Here is a 24,168-nt window from a genome sequence, read left to right as displayed (position 1 = left end):
CTGTGCTGGCGAACCCGGAGTAAGATCCGTCCGCCCTGATGGGCTCCTTTTCATCTGTGGAGTGCAGGGATTTTACGCCACACCTCAGCCCTGGAGGATCCAGGGTTGAGATTCGGGCAGGTTGATGCCGCCACTTCAGAGGAATCCAGATCTTGCTTAGGCGTGAGTCAGCCCATTAGCTTAGCATTATGATGGCTGATAATTATTTGGTAAATATAGCATTGCCACTTGCTGTCCTGTGTCCTGCATTTTCTGACTTTTTATGAGCCTGAGGTGTTCTTCCTGTTCTTCCGGTGACAGTGCAAGATGAAGTCTCCATTTGTTCGTTCGTTCATTCATTCATTCCGAACGTCTTTATTGAGCCTTTTCTGGGCCAGGCAATGTCGAGGGGCTGAAGAAACATTTGTGAAAAAGATAAAATCTCTGCTTTCAGGGAACTTTCAGAGTGGGGAAAGGTAACATGTATAAACAAATAAATACGATAATTTAGGTACCATTAAGTTCTGTGAAGAAAATACAATAGGGTCGTAGATGAGGGGAACTTTAGGTAGGATGGCAGGGGAATCCTCTCGGAGGGGGAACAGTGGGAGCAAGAAGGATTCGCCTCTCGGACTCTGCGGAGCTGCTGGGCGGCCACTAGCCGCATGCTCCGTGGAGCGCTGGGAATGCGGCCGGTTTGAACTGAGAAGCGCTGTAAGTGCAAAATGCACACTAGATTTCAAGAACTTACCTATAAGACACCCTAAAATACCTCCTGGATACTTTTTTCCTGTTCAGGACATAGTGGATTAAATTAAAATACGTTATTAATTTCACTTTTTTCTTTTCCCTTTTTAAAACAACGTACCAACTCAGTACATTTAAAATCACTCTGTGGCTTGCATTACCTTTCTACTGGGCAGTAGAGAGAATGGCAACTGAAGAGCACTGAAGGGTGCGCTGAAGGATGCTGTGGCAGAGTGGGCCAGGGAAAGAGGGGCAGAAATAATAGGAAGGGACCAGATCCAATAGGACCTTGGTGTCAACTCCGCGGAAAAGCGGGTTTTAACTCTAACGGGGAAGCCGTTTTTAGGAGGGAAGTGGCATGGTCTGGATTATGTTTTAACAGACCCATGCGACTACTAAGTGGAGGCCTGACTGCAGCGGGGTGGGGTTAGATGGAAGGCCGGGCATCCAGGATTCCAATACTGTCTGCGCCTGAACACGAGGGGCCCCGCCCTCCGCTGCAGGAGCGGCCGTCTGCGCCAGGGGGCGCCCCCTCGATGACTCGGCGCTCGGCTGGCCAGGCGCTGGCGCGTCGCCCGCTCGATTGGTCGGGTCGGGGAGGGCCAGAGCGCCGCTTGCAGCGCCATTGAGGAGCGGCGCAGAGGAAGCGCCGCGCAGTGCCGGGCTTGGGCGGGCGGCCCGGGATACCGACAGGTACGGGCTGAGACGGGGAGGCGCCGGGCAGGGCGGGAGTGGGCCGGCGGTCGGCCGCTCCGTCTCCGCTTAAGCCCAGGAGGTCGGGGTCCGCCCGTGGGGAGCGCGGCTCCTGGAGCCCGGGGCCCGGCGTCCGGCCCTCCGGCCATCGGAAATCCTTCGGGGATCCTTGGGGTGTCCGCACTTCCGACGGCGCGTAGGCTGTCACCCTCACCCCCAGGAACCCCTGCGTCCAAGTCCCCGCGGGCACCCCCGCCACAGGCTCGGGCTGCCCGAGCCTCCCGGGATCCCGGCGTCAGTGTCCTGGGGAGTCTGAGCCACCGCCAGAACCGGCACCCTTTCTGGCGTGCCGGCAATCTGCCACCCTGGGATTGAGGCGGTGTCAGTCCACATCTTACCCCCTGACCCTCGGTCTCAATGCAGGACCCCAGTGTGCAAGAACCCCCCCCCCCCCAACCCAGCACCCAAGAATGAGGCGCCAGACAGTTCTCCAAAGTGTCCTAACCACTCCCTTCACCAGCCTTTTGGGGTCACACTCTGCAATGGGACGGATCTCAGGCCTCAAACCTTCTATTACCCCTTGCCTTTCCGGGGCGCGCCCCAGTTGAGCGCTCCCTCCCAGGGTATGGGACCGCCGGCGCCGTTCCCACTAGGCTTTATTCGGGAGGTGGGCTTTATCAGCTCTGTCCCCTGGAGCGGAGCTTCGGGTTGTCAGAGCAGAAGGGGCTGGCAGGAGGGCTGTGGGAGCCTCCCCTTCTGGATCCCGGGCCTGGCAGTACCCACCGACCCCCGCCCCACGCCTCCTATCCCCGAGCTCCCTGGGGCCAGCCGCACTGAGCCTGGCCGCCTGTGGGAGGGGCGCCGGGGTCCGCTTGCCAGTCCTTCTTACTCCCGGCTCTGGCCACCCCTGGAGGGAGGGGCCTGGCTCAAGGTCACCCGGCTCCTTGTCCGCCCGTGGGCCGAGCACTGATCCCCAGTGTCACCTGCCCCACCGATTGGGGAGGCCAGCGGGGGTGAGTGCATCGCAGCTGCCTGGAATCCCCGATGGACCTGCGCGTAAACACTTAGGGATTCCGGCCAGCCTGGCGGCCCTTCCTGACACCGGATTCCTTAAGGGAATCCGTGAAGTGGCGTCAAGCCTGGTCTGGATGCTTAGCAGAGCTAATAATGCTTTCTGGCTTGGGTCTCGATGTACTGACCAGGGCATTTTACTGTGCTTATAATCTGTGCTTTGCATTCTTCCACCTACAGGGTGAGTGGAGTAGGGCCCGATCTTGTATACAAACTAACAGTTGTTTCGCTTTACTGGGAGCGCATTTGTAGTTGGCACTTCAGAGAGAGAGAGAGAGAGAGAGTTTGTTGGCATGCAGGGCTGAAATCAGTGGAGGTTAACTTCAAAAATAAAGAGCACTCTGACTTGGGCGCTTTGCTTGAGTGTGTTTGGAGTCTGCATCAGAAGACTAAGTTAGTTAGGCTTACATTTTGTTTTCACAGATTTAACTTGTTTAAAGTTAAAATAAATGTTTCTTTTACTCAGACTGTTAAACATTTATTATTTTAGGAAATTTGTTCTTGTAACCTGTTCTATAAGTAAATGTATCCAATAATCTTTAGTAGGTTCCTAGTTTTACATAAAATGTAACTCTAAAAATGTCTTTGGAAAGAAACGAGTATTTCACTAAATGCTATTTATTTACGTATTCATTTTTAGGATCCTTTCTAAGGAATAAAAGTCTTGCCTGGAAGTGCAAGACACTGTTGACAAAAGTCTTTTCCAGAGGTTAACTCTACGGCGCCTCGTGTTTGGGTCTTGGGTGTGGGGGCCTTTCTGCTGGGATAAGTGTATCTTCTGGCAGTAAGATGACTCACTGGGGGAGGGGCATGGAGCTTGGAAAGGATCCTGAAAGGGGTGGTTCCAAGTGGGACGCCTGCCACAGCAACTCTGGAGTGTCCAGCGTGACGGGCTGGTGTCTGACATGCTTGGCTCAGGGCAGGATTCGGAGATCCCAGTTCTGATTGGGACCTTTTAGCTGCATGATCTTGGGACTCATTTAAACCTTTGGTATCTCAGGTTAACTTTTTGTAAAACTCAAAATCTGTATATTTTTGTAATACTAATAAACACCAGGTATTATTAATAATAATGATAGGCAGTAGTAATTTAGTATAGGATGTAAATACCATAGCTGGGACCAGAGGATTTATGGTGTTTATAATTACCGACTGAGATAGTTTAGTGTATCAGCATTAAGTATGAATGAAGCAGCTTCAGGACATTTAAGAACAGTGAAAAACCACTGCCTTCTCTTTTCCTTTTTTATCATTTTACAAATGATCCCGATGAACAAATTTGCAAAATTGGATTAGGGAGGATCTTTGGAGAATATGAAGTTCATTGATACAATCTCTTAGTGCACTTTTGCCTTAATCTAGGACAGGGCGTCCCAGCTTCGCGCTGCTGACACTCTGGCTGGTTAATCCTTTGCTGCGGGGAACTATCTGTGCATTGTGGGATGTTTAGCAGCATCCACAGTCTCTACCCACAAGACACCAGTAGCAGCCTCCCACTCCTGACAGTCAAAAATATCTCTAGACATTGCCAGCTCACACCTGGATAAGAACCCGTGGTCTCAGGGTGAGTCACTGAAAGCAGACAGTTTAATGATCAGTTACATTGAAAAGATACTTGGCTTGGAATAGTAGGTAATATTTGGTAAATTTGTAAGTGACTATTCCTTGCATTGCATCAAAATGTAGATGTATTGGTTTGGCCCTCCATTTACTAATGACATCTTACAGTGCTTCTCACCCCATGTTTTCTTGAGTCTGTGGTTTGAATTCATCTACCTTTAAAGAAAGTATAAGGAAAAATCAGCTTAGAAAAGCATTTGGGTTTTTTTTGTTGACTTCTTCCCCCCGCCCCACAGATTCTTCTGTGACCATGAGAAGAGACGTAAAGAATGATCGGTGATTTTTAAACACCTTGTCTTGGAGCTATAGTCATGTTGGAAGGGCTCGTAGCCTGGGTTCTCAACACCTACCTGGGGAAGTATGTCAATAACCTGAACACTGACCAGCTCTCTGTTGCGCTTCTGAAAGGTGAGTGCATTCATCTCTTTTTTGGCACTTCTACTTTCTATATTCTTCTTGTCCTATTGAGAATAAGAAAATGTGATGCTCAGATGGCTTCTTATTAAATATGTGTAACAGGAAATAATTTCTCCCATATGACACTGATTATTATTACATGGTAACTTAAGTATGTAGCTGTATTGTTGTAGATTTTAGGGAACTGTTAATTTTTTTTTTTTTTTTAAGACTAGACCCCTGGTGGCTGTGCTTTACTCCAGGTAATTTTTAGTCTTACAAAGCTTTATGGTGGCAGCCATGATACAGTGACAATGGACGTACTGACATTGAAATTTAGAGCCTCAGTTTCCGTAGAAAAAGAGGGCACTACCCCTCTCCAGGGCTGCTGCAAGGATCAGGTGGAGTGACATCTGAAGCTCCTCTCCTGCTGGCGTATAACAGACACCCAGCAGAGGTATTGCAATATGTTCTGTGCGTGTGCGATGCATTTCTGAGGTCTTGTCTTGCTTACTGGTCAAGTACCGAAAGTGTGACACATTCTAGTGTGTATAGACCTGTACTTGGTAAATGCAGTCCAGCAGTTTGGTATGGGGATGGGCTGCTTTTTCCCCCTCCTCCTTGTTTTCATTTAAGTGCTCTTTGTTCATCTCAAAGTGGAACCCTTACTAAATCTAGAGAAGGGAGAGGGAGTCAGCCTGCAAGCATGCAGAATCGCAGAGTGGACAGGAGTCCGCCAGTGTGGTGTGAACCTCCGCGTCCCGGAGCGTGAGTTTGGCACGTGGAGCAGGACAGGTTTGTGGAGACAGCAGCGGTGCAGGTGGCGGTGTGGCTGAGACTAGGGTGCCAGTGGCTCCCCTGTCGCCATAGGCATTGCTTTCCAGAACGTTCTGATCCATCTAAACCAGTGGAATGGTTGTGGCTGCGATAGGCTCTGGCGAGCTGTCACAGGCGCGCCTCCGCCCCTCCCTTCCCTTCATTGGAAACAGAAGTGGGCTCTCGCCTGACCCCCTGTTTTCCGCCTGTCCTTCGAAGGGAGCTATGAAATGTAAAGTGAAAGTGACCAGCCCGTCAGGGAACAGGACGTGTTCAAAGTACAATAGTCATTTCGAAATCACCTCTTTGGTCACTTGCTGACGTTCTCGTACACACTGTGAAGCCAACCAAGTTGTGCAGGGCAGGTGCCAGGGCCTGGAAAGACAAGGGCAAAGTGTAGCCTTGCTCGCAAGAGAGCTGGCTCTCTCAGCAATGCAGTGGTAAGGCATGTTTGCTGAAGAAATGGATAAATAGAAATTTTTATGGCATATGATGTATCCTGGAATCTGTACCGATAACAGATTTCTAATCTCAGCAGTTTTAGACAGAATATATCTTATCAAAACTGTGCGTATCTTTCTTCTGGTGCTTTAAACGGCTTTTCTATGCTTATTTCCTTTTTCTAAAAAAAGTATTCTCTATGGCACTTAACGAACTTGGCGGGATTTGAGGAATGTTTCCCTGCAGAATAGAAAGATGCTTTTACTTTCTTAACCGGTGTTCACATGGTGCCATCTAATGGCTCCAAAGCACCCCGCAGTGCTTGGCCAGGACTCAGTGGACTGAGAATGGCCTTGCGAAGAAGGGGACACTTTCTGTTGATCTTGATGACACAGTTATAGTTAGTCTTATTTGGGGGATGTTATTTCAATATATCTGCAAATATCTACTATTCTAGATGCTTTGGGAGTTGCAAAAGAGTGGTCAAGAGTAGGGATTTTGTAGCTACACTGTTGTGGAATCCTAGTTCCTTCATTTACCAATAACTTGGGCACATTACTCAAATTCTTCATGTTTCAGTCTTCCTTTCTGTAAACTGGAGAGAATATTACCTGCCTCACTAGGTTCTGAGGACTAAACACCTCAGTCAGAGAGCTAGAGCCGTTCTCAGCCCAGGGTGAGCGAGCCCCCGTCACTGGGGATCCTCGGTCGTCGTGGCAGCGACTGGCTGGTGGGTGGCTGGATTTGAAAGGTAAATTGTGCACACGTGTTAGCAGTAATACAAACGCAAAGTTAGCATATGAGTGAAGGACAGAGACGGCACTTTGTAAGATTTTACTCACTCAGTCACTCAGCAAACGCTCGCTGAGCGCCCGCTTTGGGTAAGGCTCCGTGTTGTGGAATGGCCCAAAAGGGAGACTGCAGAGGACGCTAAGGGCTCCGGCGTGGGGGCTTGCCCCGGGTCCACACTGCACGGCCGTTTGTGACCCCGGGAGGTTCCTTGGGCCGCCCCTTCATGCCTTCTCCCTCTTGCCGCCGGAGATCAACAGATCTGGTATGAGCTCGAGCACCACCACCTGCCAGCTCTGTGAGTGGTAAGCGAACTGCTTGCCCCCTAAGCTTCGCTTTTCTCATCTCAAAAAGGGAGCAGATAGTAGTATCTCCTCAAACAGTTGTGAGGACGAAATGATAGGGTGCATATGCAGTGCCCGGCGCATCCTGAGGCCTCACTGAGTGGTAGCTGCTGTTACCACAGCCGCGCTCCCTGGGCCACCCCCGTCTCTGCAGCCCTTGCCCTTGGAGAGCTGGCTGTCACCCTGTTGGGGAGACAGAAGCCACACGGCCACCCAAGGCAGTGTCAGTTGTTGTTTTTCAGGCATGATGCAGTGGGGTGCAGAGGAGAGGGGCTGTTCCCCCCGTCTGTGAGACTCTGGGGGCGCTCGTACGGCGGGGCTCTTGAGTGGGTCTTAGCAGGGTTTCGATAGGGGTGCGAGCGGGTCACCACACTTGGCGGTTGAGCAAAGCGTGAGTGGAAGCTGGAGGCCGAAACCTTGCGGGGCACGTTTGTGGCCAAAAGGTAGCGGCCACCAGCGCTCTGGCAAGGAGCTGGGCCTTCGCTGTGGGCATATCTGTGTATCTGTCACCCAGAACTTAGAGTCCCTCCCTTTTTCCTTTCATAAGCTCTACATCCCGCGTTGGCCTTTTAAACGACCTAGAGCCGACGGGGAGGACTCTGCAGTCGTTAGTGATTGCTGGAGAATGACCGGCTTCTAAAGTCACTTCAGTTCCAGTGACTAGACTTGTTGCTAATCTGAGATGAGGAATTTTGGGGTGAAAGAGATACCCATGAATAAGCTTGCAAGTTATCATCCTGGAGAGAAATGGACAACATTATTATGAAGTGCTCACCTGGGCTGGGTGCTTTAGGGCCTTGCCCCTGGGAGGGACCTGTCCCAGCAGGGCCGGTGGTTGTGGTGCCTGTGTGAGTGGGTGGGGAGGGAGGAGGCCTTTGCTCTTGAGCCGCGGCGGCTGCAGCTTTGCCCTAGTCCTCGGCCCTTCGCACCCTTTCCCCGTTTCTGCCCTTCCCAGATCACCTCCTTCATTCTCCGGGCTGCAGCGTCTCCAATTTCTCACGGTGCAGGTTGCCTGCAGTTCCAGGGAAGCGCAGGGCCGTCGGCCTCATGACAGATTTGGGTGTTGAAAAAGAGGGCAAATGATTCACATTGCAAATGTTGCCCTTCCAAAGAAAAAGAAACTACATATTTTCCTTCCTTTAAGTCCGTATTAGCTGATAAGGAACTTATTTCATGATTCCCTGCCCCCCCACCCCCCGCCCCCGTAAGATAATTTTCTTCCCAAATGTGGAAACACAGTTTGTCCGGGCTCTCTGGAGTTACTGAGTTCTCCTTTTGGTTATCCGTAAGGTATGTGGATCCCCCGTACAGACAGATGTTCCTGCAAGGGTCTGAGAAATGTTGGCTGCATTTACTCAGAATCTGCCAAATGGTTAGATTTGAATACTTCCTTAGGAGCCAATTATGCTCAAGTCTCGCACAATTATTTAGAGGGGAAAATAATCGAGTTTCTTGCATTAGTTTATCTTTGGAGGAAAAGGCTTGCTTGCCTTTCTTTTGGACTCTTTTACCAGTTAATGGTTGCGGGGTGGTTGTGTGTGCTGCTTGTTCTGGGAAATTATGTATCTCAGACAGATTTCAGTAGCTCCAAAATTGCCTTGTGTGGTGGAGACCGTTTTGTAAAAATGGTGACCGTTTCCCAGGCATTTTGAGGATGAGGACCCTGCCTTCTCTTTTTGTGTTCCTGGTGGCCAGCACAGTGCCTAGCACAGGACGGGCATTGGTATGTGTGTGTGAATTCATGTCTTCCACGGCTGGAGGGTGAGAGATCTAGACTATTCCTTGGAGGCCATTGTAAAAGCTGGGTTTGCAAAGGATCTTTTTTGCCTTCTGCCTGGTTATTACACCTGCAAGTGGAGGTGCAGAGGAGGACCTGCGGAGCTGGTCCCTCCAGAAGGGAGAACAGAATTCCTCTTGATGACCAACTTTATTTATTTTTCACAGTCTCTCAGATGTGTGCAGGGCACCCATTTCTTGGGGGGGGGGGGTCGGTGTGGGAGGGTCGGGGGAGCTTGTTAAAAATGGCAAATTTGTGTGTTCCAGTCCTAGAGATGTCTGGGCGGAGGCCCCAGGAGCCAGCATGTCATCCCAGGAGGTGTTCATGGTCCTCTGGTGAACATTGCTCTAAACTAGGGTGCAAACTGACCTGCTGGCTGAATCCCGCCTGTGAGCTGGAAATGGCTTCTGCATTTTTAAAGGCGTGTGGAAAAAAACAAAAAACAAAACCAAACAAAAACAAAAGGAGAATAAACAGCAGACATCATAAAGCCTGAAATATTTACTGTTTGGCTCACTACAGAACAAGTTAGATCTCTGCCTAAAGCCTTCATCTGCTGGTAAAGTTCAGCTGTTAGTTACATGTCAGAGTGTTGATGGTCAGGAAATGAGCACAGATAAAGCGCACAGGCTGGTGGTAGCGCCCCCCATGGCTTCGTAAAGCTCTGCGTCTAGTTCACTTTCCCTCTGACCGTCAGTCATTTGCACACAGTAGTCATCGGCCGCTTTCGTTGGGGGAACATTTCATGATGTTGTTTTTATTTATTTATTTATTTATTTATTTTATTTTATTTTAATCTTTTCAATTACGGCTGACATTCAGTATTATTTTTGTATTAGTTTCAGGTGTACAGCATAGTGGTTAGCCACTTATATACTTCACAATGTGCTCCCAAGATATTTCAAGTACTCACCTGGTGCCACACATAGTTATGACAGTATTATTGACAATATTCCCTAGGCCGTAGTTTACATCCCTGTGACTATTTTGTAAATGCCATTTGTACTGGTTAATCCCTGGACCTTTTTCACCCAGTTCCCCAACCTCCCTCTGCTCTGGCAACCACATGATGTTGTTTTCATTTTTTCAGGTGCTGTTGAGTTAGAAAACTTGCCATTAAAGAAAGATGCCTTGAAAGAACTGGAATTACCATTTGAAGTCAAAGCCGGTATGTGGAACCAAGGAGAGGGAGGCAGTTTTGAGTGTACGTTGTTGGGGACCTGAAACTGAGTGCCCTTGACTTTGGCTCTTTGCCCAGGCGGCGGCAGGGTAGGAAGCGCAGAGTTTAGATCCATCTTAAAAATGTGGTGTCTGGGCCACTCATATCAGGATGACTGTGGGGCGGTGGCAGGAGGGTCACACGGCTCTCAGACCTCCTGAATTAGAAGCTCAAAGGGTGGTGTCTGTCATTCAGCCTGCGTTTTTAATAAGCACCTCTGCTGATTCTTATGGTTACTGACGTGTGAGAACTTTTGTTCTAGATATGGAGAGGGGAGGGGTCATTTTCAGAGAAATCATTACAAATATTACTGAGAGAAAGTTTACTCTGTTGCATGAAAGTGGGCTCCAGAACAGTAAGCCTGGGTCTGTGTTCTGTATCTGCCATTTTCTGGCTGTGCGGCCTTGAGTAAGTTCCCTAACAACTCTGTGTGTGCTTCCTCATCCGTAAGATGGGATAACAATAGCGCCTACGTCAAAGGGTCATGGGGGTGGATACCTGAATTAATATATTGAAATTACTCCAAAGGGGGCCTGGCACGCTCAACAGATGTTTGCCATTATAGAGGAGGTCTGCATTTACTAGGTTTGGTGAGAAAGCAAGCACTGTTGTGGAATAAGAATATTCTCTATTGAAAGACCACTTATAAAATTAGTCTCTATTCAGATACCCCTCATCATTCCACAGGAGCCTGTTAGGTACTTATATTACGTAAATATAATATAGTACTTATGTTACGGTAAGATGCAAGTACAATGCAAATCAGTTGCTAGGTGAAAGAGAAGAGAAACCTTGCAAAAGATTTAGGTTTTCTTGAAATCTCTTCAAGGGACGGGGCACTGCCAGAGTCGCAGGCAAAGGCACCTCTGACGCATTAGAGGCTGAAAGAAAACCCTTGAGAGTGACGACACTTCAAAAGAGTTACTGCAGGAACAGCCAGGCTTACGAGAGCCTCTTAGAAAAAGTGATGTGTTCTGATATTTTTGCAAAAGTGATTTTTATGCTTATTCGGCAAAAAATTAAATCAAACCTAAGAAGTTATATTTTGCAGTCATGTAATTATTAGAATATTATGTATTCTCTCCCCAGTTAATTTTGGTTGAGATCAAAACTGTTACACTAATTATTGCTAAAATTCTTTGCTGTCAAAATTGGTATGTTTCAGTTATAATATAAATTTTATTCAATAAAAAAACTTATTTTTATTAGATGAAATACAAATTAAAAAAAATTCTTTTAAATTATCATAAATTTCTTAATTTGGTGCTGGATTACACAGTTGACCACTTGGTGTTGTCATTAAAAATACCATTGTTAATGATATTTTATATTAAATACAGGGGTACGCAAAAGTAGGTTAACAGTTGTGAGTATGGGAAAGTTTTTTCTTGTATTGTTATTTATTAATTATTGTATAGTTTATCATTATTAACCTGCTTTTGCACACCCCTGTATAACAGGTCATTCCCACTTGAATTTTAGATCTTACAGGGCACTGATCACACCCCGATAACCATGCTGCTCTCAGAGGTGGGCCTTTGAGAGGCCCCCAGGACAGTGTAGATGTTCTTATGCAGTGTTCCGTAGTGGTGACTTGCCTCTCAATTGAGCTGCGGAAGGCTCGAGTTCCAGGAGGCTGGGCCGGAAGTGGTAGTTTTGCCGTCAGCCCAAGTTCTCGTGAAGAGTCAGAATTCTTCCTCCAAAGAATGCCACTGCCGCACCGCCTGCGTTTCAGGCGGCACGTCCGAGCTTGGACACACGGCAAGTCTGGTGGCTCCTAGGACGTCCTTACCAGCCAGGAGGGTAATAGTGAACAGGAAACGAGTTTTGTGCCCCTGGGCTTGTGCAGGTGCCATGGCAAGAAGGATGCCCCAAGGTGTCCCAAGAAGAAAATTGAAGATGTAGTCCAGGTGGGGAAGAGGTAGGTTCCAGGAGAGAGAGACTGCATTTAATGTGGTAAAGGCGCGCTGAACTTTTTCCTGCTGCTAAGTGGTGCCTAATTCTTACTGATCTCAGCCTACTCAAGTTTAATTTATATGTATGAGGACCTGTTGCCTGTTTTCTTAAATTAAAAAAAAGATAAAAGTGATAATGCTCCTTCAAGAAAACTAGGAGAATGCAGAAAAACAGAAAGAATTAAAAACGAGTGCAGGCATTTACCAAGACTTTTCCTTTTTCTAGGCCTAATTGGGAAAGTGACGCTTCAGATTCCCTTCTATCGCCCCCATGTGGACCCTTGGGTGATCTCCATCTCCAGCCTTCACTTAATTGGAGCCCCTGAAAAAATACAGGATTTCAATGATGAAAAGGAGAAGCTGTTGGAAAAAGAGCGCAAGAAAGCTCTGCTTCAAGCCCTGGAGGAAAAATGGAAGGCAAGGCAGAAATCCTTCTGTCCGCGGGCGCCGCAGGAGCCGCGTGGTGAGACGCACGCCGGGCGGAGCCCTGGCTTCAGCTGATGCGGGCTCTTTTCATTGCAGAATGAACGCCAGCAGAAAGGGGAGTCCTACTGGTATTCAGTCACGGCTTCGGTGGTCACGAGAATTGTGGAGAATATTGAAGTAAGGTCTCTTGATTTTTATGAAGCAGAAACACAGGGTGGGGGTTTGTTCCTCAGGTTTAAATGTATTTGACTCCTTGTTGTTTGTTTCTTGTGGGTCTTCCTGATACAGGGTGTATGCTGTAGACAGAGCTGACTGTTCAGCTGTGCTCTTTTATAGGTGGTACCAGAGGTTAAACCTGAAAAGCAAGTCCCGGGTCTACGGTCTGGGCGCACAGGTTTTTCTTGCTTCTGTTAGTGTGAGTAGGAGTTTTCGTTTCACTCACATTTCACTCCACTTTCTTTTTGAATGTTGGAATCCCACTTGCCAAAGGGTTTAGCTCCTAAGAGGCCAGGTCACCTAAGTCTTCATGACTGTTGTTTCAGGGCAAAACGCTTACCCTCTGCGCTCCCAGTTTCTTCATTTGCAAAACGAGAGAGCCGGGTGCATGGCTTCTGTTTGATTGCACAGTGAACTGTGAACCGCTCACTAAGATATTTAATCTCTCACTGATGTATCTGGTGGGTGAGTGTCAGTGCCAGCTGTTGACCGTCTTTTCCATTTTAATTACAATTTTGTTTTGTCCTGAAACACTAGATCAGAGTCCACACTAATTTTCGTGAATGTCATCAGGTAACCTGTACTTACTAGAGCCAAGGTTTTCTTGCAGTGCCTGGGTGACACAGTTTTACCACTGCCCCCCGGCCCCCCAAATAGTCGGAGGTTGTTCTGTTTCAGGAAGTTACTTTTTTTTAAAGCTGATACCGATGTTAAAGAATTCATCAACAGTGTTTTTCTTTTTTTTAATAGTGGCTTTTTTGAGATTTAGTTCACATTCCATTAAGTTCATACTTCTAAAGTGTACAGTCTGTTTTTAGAACATTTTCAAAATTGTGCATTGATCACGACTATCTAATTCAAGAAGATGCTCACATCCCCCGAAGAAACCCTATACCCAAGTAGCAGTCCCTCTCAATTCCCCTCTCCCTCGAGCCCCCTGCAGCCCTAAACCTACTTTCTCTGTGAATTTGCTTATTCTGGATACGTCATAGAAATGGAGTCATATACTATGTGGCATTTTGTGTCTGGCTTCTTTCACTTAGCATAATGTTTCCAGGTTCATCCGTGTTGTAGCATCTGTGAGTACTTCATTCCTTTTTATGACTGAATAATCTATTTCCTTGTGTGCTTTGTCAGAGATAAACAAAGTGGGACAGTAACTGCTGATAGAAGGGGAAGGAACAGAACTCCATCCCAATGTGCGCGGAGGTGACTGGGCCTTTTAGAAGGAGAGTGAGGGTGTGTGTGTGTGGGGATGGGTGGTGGGGGGGAGGCTCAGGTGAAGAAAGACAAAAGGTTGGCGGGAGTAAAGGTGACTAGGCCAGCGGCGTCTGCGAGCTAGGCTTCTATCCTCCCACAGACTCTGGGAGACAGAGGCCCCAGCCTTCCTGACGATTACATTTCGAAGGGGTGGCTTTCAGGTCGTGGAGTTGTAGGACATACACACATTTCACAGGGACGGAGAAGGGATTCACGACTGTGAGCCACTGGAGCAACTGCAGGTGCTCTGAGAAAGGAGGTCAGAGGCTGATGGTCAGCCGTGGGCTGGAACGCACAGCCCTGAGCTTTCCCCCGAGGAGCCCAGAGAGGGGCTGGATTATCCCAACGACACAGCCTTAGGTTGCAGGAAGCCCCGTCAAAGTTGGGCCAAGCCTCTTAGGGCAGGGGTTTGAACGGAACGTTCTGACTGAGAGTTTTTGCAGTTCTCAGGATGTACCGCATTTTGTTTATCCATTCATCAGTTGATGGACATTGGGCTGTTTCCATTTTTTCGGCTGCTGTGACTAATGCCACTGTGAACATTTGTGTATAGGGTTTCGTATGAATATGTTTTCGGTTCTCTTGAGTATTCTATAACCAGGAGTGGAATTGTTGAGTCATATGGTAACTATATGTTTAATTTTTCTTGCATTTTTTTATTGTTGTTCAGTTACAATTGTCCTCACTTTTCCCCCATTACCCTCCCCTGCCCTCCCCACCCCCATTTCCCACATTCAGCACCCCCCCCCCCGCCGCTCCCCGCACCATTGTCTTTGTCCATGAGTCCTTTCTGTAATTTTTTGAGGGACTTGAGGGGCTAGCAAACTCTTTTCCAAAGAGGCTAAGGCTGCACAGTTTTACAATTCTACCACGACTGTAGGAGCATCTCAGTTTTTCCTCATCCTCATCAACGCGTGTTAGTGTCTGTTTTTTGATTATAGCCACACTAGTGGCTATGCAGCGATATCTTACTGTGTGGTTTTGATTTGCATTTCCGTAGTGGCTAATGTTGCTGAGCATCATTTCATATGCTTATTGGTCATCTGTGTATCCTTTTTGGAGGAATGTGTATCTGAATCCTTTGCCCATATAAACATTGATTTATTTGGCTTTTTAATTGTTAAGATGCAACAGTTTTAAAATATATTCTGATTCTAATCCATTATCAGGTATGTGGTTTGTAAATATTTTCTCTTATTCTGTGGGTTGTCTTTTCACTTTCTGTTACTATTTTTTAATTCATTGAAGCAGAGCGCCTTTTCTGTAGCTGCTTACAGGGGTGGGGGGAAATAAATACATAAATAGGTACAAAGTGTGTATGCCCTGCTGGTGTCCCTGTGTCCAGGCACGGGGACATAGAGGCAAGGTTAAGGTATCATAAAAGAGGGGGCCAGCCGTCTGGACACAACGCTGTTACTTCCTTCTAGCGCGTCTTCAAGGTGTCTTCTGAGATGAGTCAGTGCAAGTATGGTGGCTCTCTTCTGTCCACGCCCAGTGAGCGATTATAACTCTGAGGAGCGTGGAGAGTGTCGGAAATGCGTGTGATGTGTGTGAGAAATGCCAGCTGTAATTTCCCTAGCGTGGCACAGGACAGTGTGACTCCCACCTCCAGCATCCCCTCCCCCGCCCCCCCACAGCAATTGTCTGAAGGTGCTTTTCTTTTTTCTCCCCTTTGCAGTTAAAAATTCAGGATGTTCATTTGCGCTTCGAAGATGGTATCACCAATCCTTCCCACCCTTTTGCATTTGGCATCTGCATTAAGAACGTGTCCATGCAGAATGCGGTGAACGAGCCGGTGAGTAGGAGCTGTGGCGGAACCAGGGTGAAAGCAGCCGTTCCAGGGCGAGTGGGCTCGGTCGTCTGTCATTTTGTCTCACGTATCTGAGTTTGCATTCTTTTCCAGCGTGTTCTTTCACTGGCGTGTCTGTCTCTTGACGGAATGCTACAGATTTAATTTGCTGAAATAGGGAGCACGGTTCATTTTCTCTGACCTTTCATCGTGTCACTTGCCCATTAAACGTTGGTGAGGCCCCTTTCATTTCATACATGAAGAAACCACGGTACGGAAAGGCTTTTGTCTCTGGTTGTCTTCTCATAAGTGTGCTCTCGCCGGGTGAACGCGTTCTGTTCCCTGGTTTCAGCTCCTGCCTGGGAGTGTGTGCTGATGGTTTCCCCTTGAACTCCGCCTTCCTGCTGACCTTCCTGTTCCTTGTCTTCGCCTGCCTGTGGATGCAGACACCCCTAGGACGTTGCAGGCTTGTCATAAGCAAAATGACCCCATTATGTCCCATCTGCCCTATTTGCTCTCCTGAAACCAACACGTTTCCTTTCTTCTGTCACATGTGAGTGAATTCCCAAATGAAAACAAGCATCTTATGAGCCCGTTCATGTGCGAGACACTGTTCTTACTGCTTTTCATGATTCGGCCTGTTTTCATCACCCCTGCTGCCCTCCTGGGGGGCCAAGGAGCAGAGGGTGCAGTGAGGGGGGATCAGCTCTCGACCTGGGGTTGGCAAACTGCAGCCCGTGGGCCAGATTGGCCCCCTGCCTGTTTTGTAAGTAAAGATCAGTTGCGTCCCTGCTATGCCCATCGGTTATGTGTTGTCTGAGGCTGCTTCGGGGCAGTGTTCAGCGGTTACAAGAGACCGCGCGGCCTGCAAAGCCTGCGTGTCCTCCCTCTGGCTCCTCTCAGAACAAGTCTGCCGTCCCTGGGCCAGAGCACGTGTCCTTACCTGCCACCCTTCTCTCTAGAAGCCTGTGCTCATGCTGTCACTTACTTCTCAGCTTCTGTTTCCATTTGACCACAGTGCCCTGCCAATTTTTTCTGCAAATGTGTTAAATATGGCTCTTCCCTTAATCTCAGGGCAACTATCTGAGTTCAGGATCCTGTCAACTTTTGCCTGGGCTGAAAAACGTCCTGTTCTCTGACCTCCTGGCTCCCATCCCAGGCTCTTGATTCTTTCTGTACCAGCCCTTCCCACCCTTTTCCACATCATGGCACACAGAAAACAAATGTAGTATTTGTTTTTTTATTTTATTGTATTGTATTTTATTTTTAATTATATTTTATTGATTGTGTTATTACAGTTGTCCTGATTTTTCCCGCCCTGCTCCCCTCCACCCAGCGCCCCCCACTCCCTCAGGCCATCCCCCACCATTGTTCATGTCCACGGGGCATGTGTGTAAGTTTTTTGGCAGGACGTCGGGGCAAAAGGATGTGGCTGTTCGGGGTGGAGGCGGCTCGCTCGGAGTAACCAAGTATTTCTAAAAAGTAATTTGAGCCTAGAAACTTGTTTGTTACCTTGAGCCGCTCATGACTCATTTTCCCTGGCATGCTGGTGAGGAGCTCCACTTCGCACCGTTGCCAGAGTTCTGTTTCTAAAACACATACCCGACCCCGATGCACACCTGCGTCAGACCCTTAGTGGCCTGTTACTTTGAGCGTGAGCTCCGAATTCCTTTATATGGCCTGCTCTCCTTTCCTCGTGTGTCCGTGTCCTGGAGCTGCTATAACTAAGAACCACAAACTGCATGCCTTAAACAACAGAAACGTATTCTTTCTAGTTCTGGAGGGTAGGAATCCAAAATCAGAGTGTTGGCAGAGTAGATTCTCCTCCCCTGCAGGGAGGCCCTGGAGGAGAAGCTGTTCCCGCCTCCCTCCTTGCTTCAGGTGGTGGCCTTGGCGTCCCTGGGCTTGTAGATGTGTCATTCCGACCTCTGCCTCGCTTTGCACGGGCCTTTTTTCCTCTAATAAGGGCACCATTGGGCCCACTCTAATCCACATATGACCTCATTTTAATTTGATTACATTTGCAAAGACTGTCTTTTCAAATTTGCAATTTGAAAATTGTTATTTGAAATCTGAAAAATTTCGTGGGAGGACCTGAAATTTTTGGGGGAGGAAACGCTTCAACCAAGTACACCTTGTCATGTGCAAGCGACTTTTTCTCAACACTTCACTAACTCCCCACTCCAAATACATCCACACGCAGGTCCGAATACTGCCCACCCCCACACGTGCAGTGCTCCACTTATGCGGGTTCGCCCCCCTCGGAAGGTGCCAGGCGTTTTGTGTCGTTGACCCTACTTTGCAAGGGTGTCCAACCCATGGCCCACGGGCCACGTGTGGCCCAGGATGGCTGTGATTGTGGCCCAAAACAAAATTGTAAATTTACTTAAAACCTTTTCTTTTGCTCATCAGTTTCCATTAGTGTTTGTGTACTTAATGTGTGACCCAAAACAACTCCTCTTCCAGTGCGGCCCAAAAACGCCAGAAGGTTGGACTCCTCCACGTGTCCCAGTCCTTTACTCTTAATCTGAAACTGACGCGTCTTTGTTACTTATTCATGCAGTGCCATTTTCTCTTGGTTCACTCATGGCATTTTACGTATTCTTCCTCTGCTTCCCCTTGCTTAAATATTATAAAATTGTTTGCATGTTTGCATCCTCAGTTAGCTACATTTGAACTCTGGAAGAGCAAAACCATAATTTAATCTAGTTTCAATCCCCAGCACCTTGCAGAGTACCTGATGCATGTCACTTCACAAATGGCGTGTTGAGTGAATGAGTGAATTCATGAATAAAGGGGGCCATCTTGTTTTCTTCCCTGTCTTACCTCAGGTACAGAAGTTAATGCGGAAAAAGCAATTAAATGTGGCAGAGTTTAGCATCTATTGGGATGTCGATTGCACTTTACTGGGGGATTTGCCTCAGGTGGAGCTACAGGTATGATTCTGGCAGAGGGCCTTGTTGCAACATTACACGGAAGTCCGGTGGCACAGGACCACTGTCCTGCAGGGTTTTGTTCTCTGTGTCTCTGATTCCCACCCCCTCCCCCACCATAGGTACCACTCTCCAGAGTGTTGCTTGAGGTACTTGCTGTGTATGTAACAGAGCAATATATAGTGTTTTGTATAGGTTTTACATTTATATTGCATTATAGATTTCTTTGTTTTCTTTTTTTCACTTAAGGCTATATTTTAAGATTGATCACTGTTGCTGTTTGTACCTTTAGTTCACTGCTTCTGGCTACTGCATAATTATGTATCAAACATATAGTAGTTGTCCATTCCTCTAGCCACCATGTATGGGCATTCAGATTTTCATGAGCAAAGCACTGGCTCTGATTCTTAAAGAAGAGTTTTCTTATGTTTATGTTGACACTTCACCTTTGGTGGCATTCCTTTAAGAAACACTTAGAAGGTCATTATAAATCATTGGATATAAAGTATTACTGTTTGTAAAGGATTAAAAAAAATCTTAGTTTAATTGTTTTGTAAAGGAATTGTAGGTGACTTACATGACATAGAAGAAAAGACTCACTTTTCCCCCCACCCAAGGTCATCATTGGCTTGTAAGCTGTGGTACGGCGTGGTTTCGTTTTGCTGTTTTGATTAAATAAATACTCTGCTTCCACAGAGTAGAGTAGTATACAGCTGTAAAATAAGGGCAAAGATGAATATATAATAGTCTCTAAGAGATAGTGTTACATTTAAAAAACTGAGGCAAAACAGGATATATGCCCTTTGTGTAAGAATGGTTAAAAAAACCCAGAAAGTCATGGATGTGTCTGAATACATATAGATGCTTCTGGCAGGTTGCATAAGACACTGATACCATTGGTTGCCTCTGGGGAGGATAATCAGGTGGCTGGAGGGTGGGAGCAGAAAGGAGATATTTCACTTTTTTTTTGCCTTTACATTTTAAACCACGTGGGTGTATTATTTAATAAAAAACAAAAATAAAAATAAAAATTTTTAAATGCTGGAGAGCTTTACGGTCCAGTCTTAACCTGTTTTTGGATTCTGATGTGACATACATACGACCATGTAACTTGATCCTAAAAGCATTTGCTGTAATGACAGAGGTTCTTGTGACCCTCAGGAGGCCATGGGCAAGAGCATGGAGAGCCGCGGTCACCACTACATCTTGGAGCCCGTGTGCGCATCTGCCCTCCTGAAGAGAAACTGTTCCAAAGAGCCTCTGAGGTCTCGGCACACGCCCCGTATTGAGTGTGACATCCAGCTGGAGACCATTCCCTTGAAGCTCTCTCAGGTACCTGCTTCCTCCCGGGAGGTGTACGCGCTCACTGCCGGACTGGGCGCTGGGGTGAGGGGCCCACGGATGGAGGGTCCCGACGCCCCACTGGACGCCAGTGGGGGAGAAAGGGCTCCGAAGAGTTGCGCCCGAAGCTGTGGTAGGGGCAGAACCCATTGTCGGGTTTATAGTCGGGTTGGGTCGCGCTCAGGTGAGTTGTGAGTTGACGCTGGTAAGTGCTGAGCAGGGCGCGAGAGCAGCGTGACTGTTGACACTGAGCTCTCGGCATCCGGGGGCAATGCCTCCTGATGCTGAGATTTGCTCTTGCGGTTCACGCTGGACCTCAGTTCAGGGGATTGACTACTGTGAATTGTCCTTGTTAGATGTATGTTTCAACTGGGTAAGAGAAACAAATCGCTTCTAACCCAGTGTCTCTTAATCTCTAATGAAAAGCTGCAGTACCGGCAAATCATGGGATTCCTCAAGGAGCTGGAACGAAAGGAGAGGCAGGTGAAGTTTCGAAAATGGAAACCCAAAGTGGCCGTCTCTGAGAAGTAAGGGCGTGTCAGTCGTTGTATGGGAAATGAATTTTACAGCATTTTGTTCTCTGTGTACGTCAGAAACATCCCTCATTGTTCTGTGTACATGGTTGGAGATAAAAAGTATAGTCTGTTTTTCTGGCCTTTAAAAGGCCATTTCTGTTGTTTATCACTGTTGATATTCTTACTATCTGTGCATGTGATGGCACAGGTGGAGCCTTAAGTTGAGTGTAGTGGAACTGAGAAGACCCTCTTGGTCCTTTCTTTCTTTCTTTTTTTTTTTAATATTTTAAAAATGTATTTATTTTTAGAGAGAGGGGAAGGGAGGGAGAAGGAGGGAGAGAAACATCAGTGTGTGGTTGCTTCTTGTGAATCCCCTACTGAGGGCCTGGCCCACAAGCCAGGCATGTGCCCTGACTAGGAATTGAACCAGCGACCCTTTGGTTCACAGGCCAGACTCAATCCACTGAGCCACACCAACCAGGGTGACCCTCTCAGTCCTTTTAGCAAGTAGACTGGGGTTGCTCAGGTGGGGGCTGAATCTTTGAATGTACTTTCCTATGTCTTTTCTCCCAGTTGTTTTGTTGATACTTACATGGCATACTTTATAACTTCTGTAGTGAAAATAAATCTTTTCATGTTGCAGTGATAAACTTGACCAATCTAGTATATATTAAACTTTTTTTAGATCTAGTGCGTTTCCATGCCTTGTCTGAAGTATTCCATTTAAAATCTTCAGTAATGAAATCCTTGATCATTATCTTGTGATAGCATTTACCTTACAGCCACCACTTGACTCTCAGTGGAGGGGACTGATGTTATGGGTAATGCAAAGCTATTGAGGAATACGTTATTACTGATGCATAAATTGAGGACCTTTCATATGATGTAGATTTGCTTCCCTCACATGTTGAGCTCAGGCTAGTATTGAAATGGGTTTGAGGTATAAAGTGATGGCTGACAAGAGAAAAGCTATCTCAGAAGGGGAGCGGTGTTATGTGGATGCCCGGGGTTGACAGTACCTTCTTTGCTTTTAACGTAAGAGGTAATTGCTTTGTCATGAAATATTTCAGCTGCCGGGAGTGGTGGTACTTTGCCCTGAATGCTAACCTGCATGAGATCAGAGAGCAGAGGAAGCGCTATACCTGGGACTTCCTGTCCCACCGAGCCCGCGATGCTGTGTCCTATACTGACAAATACTTCAGCAAATTGAAAGGAGGCTTGCTGTCTGCGGACGACAAGGTCAGTGGATTGATGTCTTGTGTTTCCTGTCTTCAGAGGATAAGAACATTCTTCCGGCAAAGGCTGAAGAGAATGGAATCTGTGAAGAAGCCCCGTCCCTCGCTCAGGAATTTAATTCCCCAGGGTGGAGTTGGTCTGACCAGGGTGAGGGCTTGCTGGGAGGCCGCGGCCTCGCCTGGGCCGGAAGCGTCCTCCACCTGCTGCTGAGGAGAGCCGGCCGTGGTCCCGCTGCACCTCCGTGCCCACTCCCCTCCCCCCGCCCTCTGTGCGGGGCTCAGAGAGACCTTTCATCAGGTCACCTTGGCCTCTTCAAAGCCTGGTTCCCATCATTATTTTTTCCTCTTGAATCTGTGGCTAATCTCTTCAGGCTTTGGCCTGCATTTACCCTAAACCCGATTGATTTGCTTGACCTCGGGGTTTTGGAGGGAGAAGTTAGGCGCGGGCCGGGGAGTTGGGGGACAGTGGGGCCGGAGCAGGTGGTGAAGGCAGGCCTTTCCAGTTCTTCCGTCGCAGGGCCAGGGGCTGCTAGAACCGCCTGGCCTGGAGCGCAGGCCCTGACTCCGGCTCGGCTCCAGTCGGTCTCTGGGGGGCGGGGTGGGGGTTGCTGATCACTTCGCTCCTTGATTTGTTTCCATTTTGTGAGCATCAATTTTTGCCGAGCACTTTAGACTGTTTCCAATATTTCTGCTCAGGCACTATCTCTTAATTAACTGTTTTATTAGTAAACCCTTCCAAGCAAAAAGGGCTATTACTTTCCCTTTAGCAGCTGTCTTAACTCCGGCTGTTATAACAAAATGCTATAGATTGCACTTAAAAAAAAATCTATTTATTTTTCATAGTTGTGGAGGATGAGAAGTCCAAGATCAAGGTGCCAGCTTGGTTGGGTTCTTGTGAGATTTTTTCCTCCTGGCTGCCTTCTTAGTGTGTGCTCCTAGGCTTTGCCTGGGTGGAGAGAGAGATCTCCGTTTTCTCTCCGAAGGGCGCTAATCCCATCATCAAGTCCCTCCCTCAGGACCTCCTCCAGCCTGATTACCTCCCAGAGGCCCCGCCTCCAGATCCCATCACGTTGGGTGTAAGGCTTCAGCAGACGAACTGGAGTGCGGGGCACACAAATGCTCAACCCGTAAGAGTGCCCCACGGTGTGGTGAACGCTAGGCGTTCTCGCCTCTCCTGCCGGCACCCTGAGGCATGACCCACTCACCTGTTCATGCTGTTTTTCACCAGCGTCAGGCACAGTTGCTGACACGGGAACCTTAGGTAGAGGATGGGACAAACAAGACATTTTGTTTTGGACGGTTCTCTTAAAGACACAAAGACATGGAGGGAGAAAACAATCTAAATTTTTGGTGAGGTGAGCAAGTGTACACACACAGTTCCTTTTTCCCCAAGGTTAGGGCATAGGAACAGTTTAGGATGGCTGATTTTGTCCTTTGCACCTTTGCATGTAGCTGGCTCCCATTGTTCTCCCTTAAGTAGCATGAAACACGCGTGCCATGTGAAACAAAGGAGCTGGAGGCCTGCACACTCCTGTGTAGACCTGGTCCTCCGTTTCCTCAGTGTGATCAGCTGAGGGCACGCACGTGAAAGGACCGTGCCCCTCTCAGTGCTGCGCAGGGCGTAGGGCGCCACGCAGCACCTGCGCTTCAGCTGCCCCTTTCTACCCAGGTGCTGCTCTTGCTTCTTCCTCTGTGCCCGCCCCCAGTCTCAGAGACCAAGAGGAATCTGGTGGGTTTGTGTGGAAGAGCAATTGAAACCAGAAGCCTAGCAGTCACAGCCCTAACTGCTTATCTTCCTCATCTCTCAGCCTTCAGGGGAAATGGCGGGGACCAGACAGGCCCCTTCACCGCACTTGTAGTGAGTGGCTTGCGAGAGCATCCCGTTCCTGTGGAGCTCTGACACCTGTTTTGTTTGTTTGTTTGTGTTTGTTTTCGTCCAAACAGGAGGAAATGCGTCGGATTGAAGAGGAGCAGAGCTTTGAGGAATTGAAGATTTTGCGTGAGCTGGTGCACGCGCGGTTCCACAAACAAGAGGAGCTGGCCGAGGTGAGGGCCCGTCCGTGAGAAGACGCGCCCGGGCCCAGCACGCTCTGAGCGCTCGTTCGGCGGGGCGGGCGGTGGCTTGTTGCCGTCTTCGGGTCCTCACATTTGCTCACTGTTGGTTGACACAGAGCCTGCGTGAGCCTCAGTTCGATTCTCCAGGAGGCCCTCCCGGGGACCCAGAAACCGGGGGCGGCAGCGGGATGCTGCAGTACCTTCAGTCCTGGTTTCCCGGCTGGGGCGGCTGGGCTGGGCAGCAGACCCCGGACGGGGGACCGGGCGAGGGGCTGCCGGCGGGGCAGCGCGAGCAGTGGACCCCTGAGGAGATCCTGGGTAAGGCGCGGGCTGGCCTCCCGTCAGCCCCCGGGGGCGGCGAAGGGAGGCGTGGGGTTCAGAGTAATGTGTCTGTTACTTGTGAAACGGCCTGTAGTATTTTTCAAAGAAACACACAGACAAACAGAAAAGTAGACATTTGCAAAACAGTTTGTCTCATGTTCATTGAGGAGGAGAGAATGTTTTGGGAGAGACTTCATTTGCAGTTCTGTTACACAGTTTGAGTGTTCGCG

General features: G+C 48.2%; 1 protein-coding gene across 5 annotated transcripts in view; it reads left to right on the top strand.

Moving 5' to 3' along the window:
- Nucleotides 1-1,313: 1,313 nt before the first annotated feature.
- VPS13D (vacuolar protein sorting 13 homolog D) overlaps nt 1,314-24,168 on the top strand; it is a 224,503-nt gene continuing 201,648 nt past the window's right edge. For 4 of the 5 annotated variants that reach the window (XM_054579727.1, XM_054579726.1, XM_054579725.1 and 1 more), the window contains exons 1-12: nt 1,314-1,419; nt 4,347-4,518; nt 9,764-9,841; nt 12,074-12,264; nt 12,370-12,450; nt 15,428-15,544; nt 18,370-18,474; nt 19,633-19,803; nt 20,239-20,339; nt 21,398-21,566; nt 23,507-23,608; nt 23,734-23,935. In XM_054579727.1, the coding sequence (XP_054435702.1) occupies nt 4,422-4,518; nt 9,764-9,841; nt 12,074-12,264; nt 12,370-12,450; nt 15,428-15,544; nt 18,370-18,474; nt 19,633-19,803; nt 20,239-20,339; nt 21,398-21,566; nt 23,507-23,608; nt 23,734-23,935 (1,414 nt within the window). In that variant the 5' untranslated portion in view covers nt 1,314-1,419; nt 4,347-4,421. Of the gene's footprint in view, nt 1,420-4,346; nt 4,519-9,763; nt 9,842-12,073; nt 12,265-12,369; nt 12,451-15,427; nt 15,545-16,433; nt 17,021-18,369; nt 18,475-19,632; nt 19,804-20,238; nt 20,340-21,397; nt 21,567-23,506; nt 23,609-23,733; nt 23,936-24,168 lie in introns of those variants that run through there. The other variant, XM_054579728.1, reaches the window with a different exon arrangement.

The sequence above is a fragment of the Pteronotus mesoamericanus genome, unplaced genomic scaffold (assembly GCF_021234165.1).
Source record: "Pteronotus mesoamericanus isolate MK-2021 breed Mesoamerican mustached bat unplaced genomic scaffold, CSHL_Meso_final contig_557, whole genome shotgun sequence".
NCBI classification, from domain to species: Eukaryota; Metazoa; Chordata; class Mammalia; order Chiroptera; family Mormoopidae; genus Pteronotus; species Pteronotus mesoamericanus.
Note: the sequence above shows the minus strand (reverse complement) of the source record. Positions and strands in the feature narration are given on the sequence as shown.